Source organism: Panthera uncia, chromosome A2 (genome assembly GCF_023721935.1).
Source record: "Panthera uncia isolate 11264 chromosome A2, Puncia_PCG_1.0, whole genome shotgun sequence".
NCBI lineage: Eukaryota > Metazoa > Chordata > Mammalia > Carnivora > Felidae > Panthera > Panthera uncia.
This window is the reverse complement of record NC_064816.1, coordinates 130,355,189-130,365,578: the sequence shown is the minus strand read 5'-3', so window position 1 is coordinate 130,365,578 and position 10,390 is coordinate 130,355,189. Positions and strand designations below refer to the sequence as shown.

The 10,390-nt window shown below is 45.5% G+C and overlaps 1 protein-coding gene across 1 annotated transcript in view; it reads left to right on the top strand.

Annotated features, from left to right (window-relative positions):
- The first annotated feature begins 4,899 nt into the window (after window positions 1-4,899).
- Window positions 4,900-10,390, top strand: part of WNT2 (Wnt family member 2) — a 43,964-nt gene continuing 38,473 nt past the window's right edge. The window contains exons 1-2 of the mRNA XM_049641719.1: window positions 4,900-5,424; window positions 7,786-8,012. Coding sequence (XP_049497676.1) covers window positions 5,342-5,424; window positions 7,786-8,012 — 310 coding nt within the window. The 5' untranslated portion in view covers window positions 4,900-5,341. The remainder of the gene's footprint in view (window positions 5,425-7,785; window positions 8,013-10,390) is intronic.

Below are 10,390 nucleotides of genomic sequence, written 5' to 3'. Positions count from 1 at the left end.
TTCCCAAGGCAAGGGGAAGAAGAAGAAACAAAGAACAGCTCCTCTTTCAATTTTGAAGGATATTTTTCACTTATTATAGAATTCTGTGTGGACTAGATTCTTTTCTTTAAGCATTTTTAAAAACTTGTGGGTTTTTTGACTCCTGACTCCAATTATCGCTAATGAAAAGTTAGCTGTAATTCAGATTCTTGTCCACTAGTATTTAATGTATCTATTGCCTTTGGCTGCTTTAGAGATTTTTTTCCCATATTTGGTTTTAAACAGTTTGATCATAATGTATATAGGTGTGATATGCTTCGTATTTATTCTGCTTGGGGTTTTCTGACCCTCTTGTGTTCTATCCTATTGGACAAATCTGATTCAGTGTCTTTTCATGTACATGTATGTAATTTCACATTTCCTCTCTTCTTTCTTTTTGGAACTCCCCTTGCACATATATTAGACTACATGATATTGTGCTACAGATACCTGAGTTTACATTTCTTTAACTTCCAGTATCTTTTCTCTCTGTTCCTCAGATAAGTTCTATCTTTATGTTTATCATCCCTTTCTCCTGCCAACTCCATCCTATTGTTATGCCCATTCAGTGAGTTTTTCATTTCAGACATTATACTTTTTGGTTCTAGATTTTCATTTGTTTCTGATGGCTTTCATTTATCTACTGAGATTATCCATCTATTTGTTCATTGTAATCATGTTTTCCCTTAAATGCTTGAACATAACTATAAGCTATTAAAACATTTTTTCCCACCCGTTCCTACATCGGGATCATCTCAGAGTCAGTTTCTTTTGACTTCTTTTTCTTGAGTATAAGTCACATTTTCTTGGTTTTTCACTTTCCTATTTTTTTTATTATATGCACAACATTGTAAATTCTACAATATGGTCTTCCTTTAATGGGTGTTGGATTATGTTGTCTTCCTTTAATGAGTGTTGGTTTTATTCTTGTAAATTTCCTTTGGCCTATCTTGTTTTTGTTCTTTGAGTATGTGAGGTGGGGAAACAAAGTTTTGAATCTTTGACCTAAATCATACTTCTACACAAAGGTGTGCCGCTTACATTAAAGAGATGATCTTTCTAACATCTAAAGTGAATGGCTGAAAAGCTTAATGATGTTCTCCACCCCACTGAGATGGAACTTGAATGTCTCTCAACATTGTGTGATATGCAGTAGGCAATCTCTACTAGGCTATGCAGAATCTTAATATGTCTATATTCAGCTCAGCTTTTAGCCAAGGACCCATGGTGAGTCTTCATGTAGACTTTTAGGGTTCCCTTTTTCACAGCTACCTACTTACAGATATGCTACCCCACCAATTTCAGCTGCTTCAACAACTCAAAACTCTAATTTCTCCCTAAGACATGGGTTCCGCTTTCTTGCACCTCAGAAAAAAAGTGCCTTTCGGCAGAAAAACCAGGACAATTATGGGATAGTCATGGAACATCCCATGCTAGAAGCAAGTCTTTGGTGCACATTTAAATACATACTGAGATTTAAATCACTGATAGTTTTAACTTTTTCTAAGAGGAATTTCTGACAAAGAATAGGTAAGAATGCACTTAATAAAATTTTTTAGGACTGACTAAAGAGGAAAAGGGACAATGTTTTTTGTTTTTTGTTTTTTTTTTAACGTTTATTTATTTTTGAGACAGAGAGAGACAGAGCATGAACGGGGAGAGTCAGAGAGAGGGAGACACAGAATCCGAAACAGGCTCCAGGCTCTGAGCCATCAGCACAGAGCCTGACACGGGGCTTGAACTCATGAACCGCGAGATCATGACCTGAGCCAAAGTCGGCCGCTTAACGGACTGAGCCACCCAGGCGCCCCAAGGGACAATGTTTTTAAGTGCATTGAAAACAAACTTAAAATTTCAAACAACTAATGTTACGTATGTGACACTGTTAGTTGTATAGATTTATAAAGTAAAAAAAGATTATAATTATAAATATTCTATGTTGTTATTTTATATGTAATCTATGTTGTAATGTATATGATACTCATAGATTTAGAAAATAAAAAGATGTATTTTTTCTTTTCCATCTTGACCCATCCTGTTAATACAAAATGTTCTCTCTTAAGGTCACTGAATCTAAGTTGGAGATACTAGACCTTTGAATCATTGGTTAGTGAGTAGCTAAATTAGGAGTCACTGCCTTAGGAAGAAGCCAGTTCAGACTGAAACACAAATGACTATTTGGTTGAAGAAGTAACTCTCCATTTTTAGAGGGTGGAGATGGTCTGGTAGTAAATTAGTTCTCTCTCTGCCCTGGGAGATTAGACAAACAATGGATCTAACTGAGAAAATAGACTGACTCATTTGGCTACAATGCTATATTGAAGTTATAAGCAAACTAACATTAATCTCCAGAAAGAGAATCTGGTTCTGTATACTGTAAATAAATTTTACAGTCAATTCTGAAATTTCTCATTGAATAAAAAAAAATCAGACATCTATAGATGGAGTGGCACTCTGAACCCTGCCTTTCTTTACCTCATCATCTGCTATAGCATAGCTAAAGTCATATGCAATTTACTTCATTATTTATTAACTCTTCTTTAGGGTGGTAGTTTTTATTGCAAGAGAAATGAGAATTGCAATAACTTTCTTTCCTCTTAACTTTCTTGAGCATTTCCCAACTTCCTCTAGTAGTTGAACACACTGTCTTCAAAGTGAAGGGTCCATCTGAAGGACAGGTACAGATGAGGACTGAGGAAAGTCAGACCTGCTATGCAAGACGAAGAGTTGCACAGGCTAATAATGGGTCATAAGTGAATAGGGGTGGAGAATGAAGGGAAATATAATCACAGATCTGGAAGAGACAAGTCATCTGGTCCAGACTGCCTCCAGACAGGTCAGGAAGGGGTGTTTGGGTGGACCTTTTTTTCACATCTGGATTTAGCTTCTCTTGAACTTTTCAGCTTTTGCCTTTTACCCAAGGCTGATTCCTGTTCTGCAAGTCATGTGGTACTTCTCCTGCCCCAGGATGAAGTCCTTTCAAGTGGATTTAATTAGTTTTGGGGATGGTCCGTTCTTTTTCCAGGAGGTCTGTTTCAGGTTTAGGTCATTCCAATGGCCTCACCAACAACTGAAGGGCAGATGTCCTGGCCACTCAATAATTCCCCGGGTGGAGAGGAAGGGCCTCTAAACTGATGGCCACACTCCTTGTATTTCTAACTCCCCTTAGCTGAGAGCACAGGAGGTGCTGAGGTGGGTGGAACTTGAAGATTGACGAGCTTTTTTGGGTAGTTTCAGGTCTTATAGTCCATGACAGAAGCATACAGCTGCCTACCTTTCCCAACATCCACATCCACACCCCTATGTTATTTGCCGGCAAAAGTGAAATTTGGGCAACTTATGGTTCCTCTGGGGCCACTCATTTTTCCCACATGTCCCAAGTGTCTGGATTTACCATAAGAGACAGGACATAGTAGAGTGGAAGTAAATTGTAGCTTATTCTTCTACTTCATCCAGGAAAGAGGTTTGTGAGCATAAGCAAAGAGGTAAATGAGAATATTTCTTGCTGTTCGGTGCCTATCACATCACTCACCCTGCTTTACACGCCACCACCAGCGTGAGCACACGCTGTGAGTAGAAATGCAACCCCCACCCTCTCCTGCCCCGCGCCCTCCTCACCCCTCCCTCACGACCGGCACAGACCGACCAGAACTTCCCCTGGGTCGCGGCCCAGCGATATGGAGCGGCCCTGGCGCAGAGCCCTGCTCTTCCCGAGTCGTGGGTGGCGCGGTGCTTGTTTCCCTCCCCTCCCTTTCCGGACCCAAACAGGGATGTATCTGGGTCAGGCTGGGAGGGGCTGGACCTGCCAGGGACCGGCTGGGGGGATGGGGGTGGCGATGACAGCATCTTTCAGGTTTTTGGCGTTTCTGAGTTTGGCCCCATCCAGCCTCTCACCGCGCTCGCGCCCAGCAAGGGCTGATGCTCCGGCTAGTCCAGGCCCTGGGGGGGGGGGGGGGGGGGAGGGTGGGGGGGGGGAAGAGCCCGTCCTTCCTATCTGAACGGCCACCCCTCCTCGCCCTGCGAACAATGCAGCGCCCACCCCCACCCTCAACACGCACACACATTCCCCATTCCCCGAGGCACGCTCCCCTGGCGGGCGGCGGGTCCCTCCACCCCAGGAAGAGAGCAATGGAACAGTTCACGGCCGCCACGAGTTCCTGGTCTTCCTTCCTTTCCGGTGATAAACGGCGGGGCTACAAGCCAGTTGCTGCTTAAGATGCTCCACCCGCGAGCTTGAGCCTCTCTTGGCTCTGTGCGGGGGCCCAGATCCAGGACCCAGGGTCCTCTTACCCCCGCAAGGCGCAAAGGCGTGACCCGCGTTGGAGCGCAGACCCCCGGCAGCTCTGCGCTGCCTTGGTTCCTCCCTATGTGATCTTGTGCGCTCCATTGCGCCGGGGAGGAACTGAGTGTGCGTAAAAACCGCATCTTCCCCAGACACTTTGGCTGAGGTTGCCTGGGTGAGGTCCGGAGGGTCATGGACTCCCGGCTCCCCACCCTGCGAGCTCTGTATATAAGCCCAGCTCTGAGGAATCAAGGCCACAGGTCTTCATTTCCCTGAGGCCTGGCCCCGCCCTCCCCAACCTTGCCCGGCAACTACTCGGCAGCCCCAAATCTCTACTCGCTCTTCCTTTTGGCTTTGGGAGAGAAGCGGAGCAATGAGTTGAAAATCATCCCTGGATTTTTGCATCCTGTACACAGTTATCTCCTCATCCTCTCCTTCATTTTCCCACATTGCACTCTCGGAGACTTCTGTGTGCCGGAGGGTAGCCTCGCCTATCCGCCTATCTGGAGCACCGGTCCTGTGGCAGGAGCCCCACTGATGCTCTGACCAGGAGCTTCCCGAAAGGTGCCTCCCTCCGCGGGTGCCCAAGGCCACGCAGAGGTGCTCCTCCTTCCCCGCCTCACCTCATCTCCAGACACCTCTTGCCATCATTGCATCCACCCTTGTGTAAAACCCGCGCCCCCCGCCCCACCCGGCGCCGCACCCCCTCCCTCGGCTGCTCCCGGCAGGCGGGGAGCCGAACGGACTGGGGCGCGCGGGAGGCGCGCAGAGCTCGAGAGCTCTCGGGCTGCCCGAGCTCGCAGCGCCTGGGGAATTGGGCTGTGGGCGAGGCGGCCAGGGCTGGCCTTTATCGCTCGCCCCGCTGGTGGTTTGAAACTTTATCAGCGAGTCTCGCCACTCGCCGCAGACGCGCGGGGGGCGGGGGCGCGGCGAGGCGCCTGCGGCCGTGACGAGGCGCTCCCGGCGCTGAGCGCTTCTGCTCGGGGCACGCATGGCGCCCGCACACGGAGTCTGACCTGATGCGGACGCAAGGGGGTTAATATGAACGCCCCTCTCGGTGGAATCTGGCCCTGGCTCCCCCTGCTCTTGACCTGGCTCACCCCTGAGGTCAGCTCTTCATGGTGGTAAGTCCACGCGTATGGGTGCAGGGGGATTTTGGAGACGGGAGTCGGGAACGCAACTAGCCACAGAGACCTTTGCCGGTGGCGCTTCCCCGCGGCCACAGCCATCGAGATTCCCGTCCAAACCCCAGCTGCTGTCCTCTCGCACCGCCCCAGCCTCAGCCCCTTCCTTTGCTTTTCCTCGGAAGACATTCCAGCTTTGACAACTCCAAAAAATAACCCACAATTTCCCTCAAATGAGAGCTCGGATGTTTGGTTGATTTGGATCCAGCTGAGCGACAGCAAAATCAGCCAATTTCTTATCCCGTAGAGACACGCTGGCCGGGTCTCTAGCTCTGTTGCACAGGCGTGTGTGTGTGTGTGTGTGTGTGTGCGCGCGCGCGCGTGTGTGTGTGTGTGTGTGTGTGTGTGTGAAAATTCACCTTGAAAACTACAACCGTCTCCCCCACCCCCTCCAAATAGCCTCAAGATAAACCGATGGGCCAATTCTGGCAGTCAAGAGCTACACAACCCAACGCGTATGATTTTGCATTATTTCCCGTCCTTCCACATTCCTAATGCTTCACCCCGTGGGGCGGAAGAACGCCTTGCCTGCAGGTAGAGACTACCACCTTAACGCGAAGATCCAGCCCCAGGGGGCTCTAAGATGCTACCCTGTTCAAACTCATAATCACCCCCAAAGAGTAACTTTGCTGTCCTTTGCATGGTCTGTTATTTAGTTATTGTGCATAGCAAAGGAGGGGCAGAATGTCGATATGTAACAGGTCCTAGCGTCCTTCAAAGTTCCAAAGGAAGATTCACTCCATTTCCCTTCCTTCTGATCTTGAAAAGAGGTGGAGTTGTTAAGGTCTGTAATGTCCTTGAACCTACAAGTTTCAGAACAGATACTAAAATACTAATTTAGAAGGACCCATTATAGTGGGCTCTTTTTTAAAGAATCTGGCCAAAGTAAGAAGTCTTAGCCAAATTGAAGACTAGAGCAGGGAACTTTAGGAAGACCCTGAGCTCTTCAAAGGAGCAAGGCAAAGCGTTGATGGGAAGAGGGGTTCAATTCCTTCCTAAGCCGCTTTGAACAGAAAGGCGTTTAGCCTTGACATTGCTGACATAGGATCAAAGATTGATTTATCAGAGTGACCATTTTTCAATAAAATGACTATTTCTGTTTCCATGGGCATATAAACATTATTTATTGCTCAGGCTTTTTGTCACATTGTCTCTCAGCTGTCACTTAAATATATTTTTTGGAAGTCACAGCTGTAACGATTTTATGATCATATAAAATAATGAAAATACAAGAAAAAGACATTCTCTTGTTTGATCGCTTCAAAAGACACCTATGGCAGCTTGGGTTATATAAAAAGGTACCTTTCTAAACATTTCACAACTAATAGAGAACATCTGGGTAGAGATGATGATGTAATTTTTTGTTAAAGTTTCTTTTCAAAAGTACTTTATGGAGCTATAACACTGTTTGATTCTTCCAAACATTTAGTGTCCTTAATAACAATAGAAAGAATTTTTTCTAAAGGTTCTCTATAAAAGCCAAAAAGAGCTGGAAAAATGGAAATATTTAAAGGATTCTTTGGTAAGGAAAGAAGTGCATGTCTAAGAGGAGAGTGGAACATCAGATACCAGCAGGTGTTGATTAGACAGATACAGACAGTTTCTAAAGACACTTAAATGTTAGGTCAGATAAATGGGAGCAAGCTGCTTCTAAAAGTCGACTCCAGGGGCACCTGGGTGGCTCAGTCGGTTAAGCCTCTGGCTTTGGCTCAGATCATGATCTCGCGGTTCCTGAGTTCAAGTCCCGCATCAGGCTCTGTGCTGACAGCTCGGAGCCTGGAGCCTGCTTCAGATTCTGTGTCTCCCTCTTTCTCTGCCCCTCCCATGTTCACGCTCTGTCTTGCTCTGAGTCTCTCTCTCTCAAAAATAAACATTAAAAAAATAATAAATAAAAAATAAGTTTAAAAAAAAGTCGACTTCCCCAAAGGGAACCTCAGACATATTGGGTCACTGAGATCAGAGCCTTCTTGGGAAAAGCCTTTGAAGGGTTCTCTCCAAAACACACCGCCCCTCCCCTTCACTCCATTCTCTGACTGCAGACCTTGACTCTTCTACCCTGGCCAGATCACCATCAGGTGGCCCTGGCTTCATGTCTAAGACACACAGTCATTGCTCTGTTTTGGGGGCGGCTTCTACCGGATCACTCTCCATGCCTGCTGTGTCCCTTCTTGCTTTCTGATATCCCCAAAAGGATAAGGAATTCGTATTTGAGCCCTCCTTTGAACTCTTTAGTCTCCTGGGAAACTTGGCACCAGCCCTCGCTGATTATGGCTTTTCCTCCTCTGTGTTGGTCCTTTTCAGGTACATGAGAGCTACAGGTGGCTCCTCCAGGGTGATGTGTGACAATGTGCCAGGCCTGGTGAGCCGCCAGCGGCAGCTGTGCCACCGACACCCAGATGTGATGCGTGCCATTGGCCTAGGCGTGGCCGAGTGGACTGCAGAGTGTCAGCACCAATTCCGCCAGCACCGCTGGAACTGCAACACCCTCGACAGAGATCACAGCCTCTTCGGCAGGGTCCTGCTCCGAAGTAAGTCTCCTGCCTTCGTGCAGCTCCATGGGCTGTCCTCTCACACACAAGTCCCTCACTTGGTCTTCAAAGTCCCTGCCCACCTTTTCTTGCATTTAATTAGTCAGAAGTTTGTTCTTTTTGGTCCCTGTTTTGTGGATGAGGACTAGAGAAGTCAAGGAACATGCCTAAAGTTTTGGAGGACGCCAGTCATGGGTTAGGATGTAGTGCCCCAGGCTGGTGTCTTTTTGCTCTTTGCGGTGTCCATCCATATCCTGTCACAACCCTGCCTGTCCCTCCAGAATCAGATTTTGTCTCCAGGAGAAAGGAGGAAGCAGCCATAGGGCCCTCTTGACATTTTTTTTTTTTTGGTAACAATTTTCTTTATGTTTTTATTTATTTTTGAGATGGGGGGAAAGGGGCAGAGAGGAGGTGGGGGACAGAGGATCTGAAGTAGGCTCTGAGCAGACAGCAGAGAGTCCCATGTGGGGCTTGAACTCATGAACTGTGCGATCATGACCTGAGCTAAAGGCAGACACTTAACTGACTGAGCCACCCAGGCACCCCTCTCTTGACTTTTTTATTCTTTCTGGGACTTGAACCTTCTAGAGGATTTGAGCAGATAAGGGTGGAATACTCAAAATTTTTTTCAACCAAAAAATATTTCAAAAAACACATGTGCTTATTAAGAAGCAGAGACAAATCTCTGCTCACACCTTTCACCTCCCATTCAGCTACTCAGCTTTGAGTCACTCTGTGTCTAAATTCAACACTTTTCCCAAGCAGATTGTATATTCTGCATGGTAGGGACTAGCCTCTGTTCTCTGCACTTGCTTGATGCCTTGTGTGTTACAGACACCATTCATTCATTGAATGGTTGAATGAATGGATGAACTCATTGTGAGCACATGTTGTTTTTCAGGCACATTTTAGGCAGAATAGTATTTATGGAGGATAGGGGTGAGAAATATGAATATACAGTTTTTAAGCATACATGTTTGTTTTTCTGTTTTACTTAGAAGGAACATTAAACACTATCTAATCACATAACAAATTTCTTAAAAGTTCTGAATATGGGAAGTAGCTGGTATAAAAATCAAAGCAAACTAACTGAAAATCAGATTTCAGTTACCCAAAAATACCCATCCCTTAAGCTGGCATTAGCATTCTTCAAGAAGTAGCATGGCCCATTTGCTACTGGAAATCTGACTGAAAACACAACAGTTCATGTGCGAACCCCAGAAACAGGAAACTACACTTGTTTTTGCGTCCCCCCTCCTAAGAAAATCATCCAGGCTGTACACTTGGTAATGCTTAACAGAGGGTGTTTCTATCATGTAATCATCACAGCCCTAGGGTTTTATGAGGCCAAATGCATAACTGAATGTCTCTAAAATCCCCCAAGGGTGTAGTACTCTCACTCAGTGTATCCCTAAAGTTAATTTACTGCGATATTCTGCAATTTTATCCTCTAGTTTAAAAACTATATTCTTCTGCATTCCTTTTGGAGTTTCAATATGAGATCGCAAATTTTTGAAAGGTTAATAGTCAATTTCAGCTGCATGGAATTTTAAGACTTCACCTAGATTAGCTCACCAGTGAATCAATTAAAGTGCTGGACCTTGTCAAAGAGAGTTTACAAGTACCTAGCACACGTGATCTTCGGGCACGTTGTGTACAGGCTCTCGGTGTTTACGCTATATCAGGACTTTCCTTTCCGAAGTGCTCACAATCATTTTTCAATCACTACAAATTAAATGTACTTCTCATTGACAAAATGTTCACCTCCAAAATCTGTCTGCGAAAATCCATTCAGATGTCTCCATACTGAATAAAAACCTTTAGATCACAAATCAAATGAAGCAGTTTTGCCTACTGATCCTAAAGATAGCATGTCTAGGAAAGCTGGGAATTCATTTGTAAAATCCTTTAATCCTGGCTGTAGGGTTGCTGAGAGGGAAGAGGTTAGAACTGGAGGAAGGGGGCTAGTTCAACTTAGCCTAAGGCCTCAGGTAAATAAGAGAATCTAAGCTGTACTTCCTTCAGGGTTCTTTCAGATGAAGCTGAGTGTTTTGCCAAAGTACTCAAAACTTAAAACACTCATGCTACACAATTTCTTTCCATTCTTCACAGAAGGCCAGATTTCTTCCTGGACATTTATATAAACTCCTATGACTGTCAGTGATGATTTTGTGTTGGTTATGGGAGGGCTGAATTTGGCCTAAAGTAGTTTATCCTGGAAATAATCAAGAAATTCCAATGAAGCTATCCAAAGATTTTTACAATTAATTGCTTGGAGGGAAATTCACATCTTAGGTTATGAAGAACTCTCTTTTGGATACCTAAATTTCCTTATAGAAGGATAGGAAAGGCAAAGGCCAACACCAGTGATAGGAAGA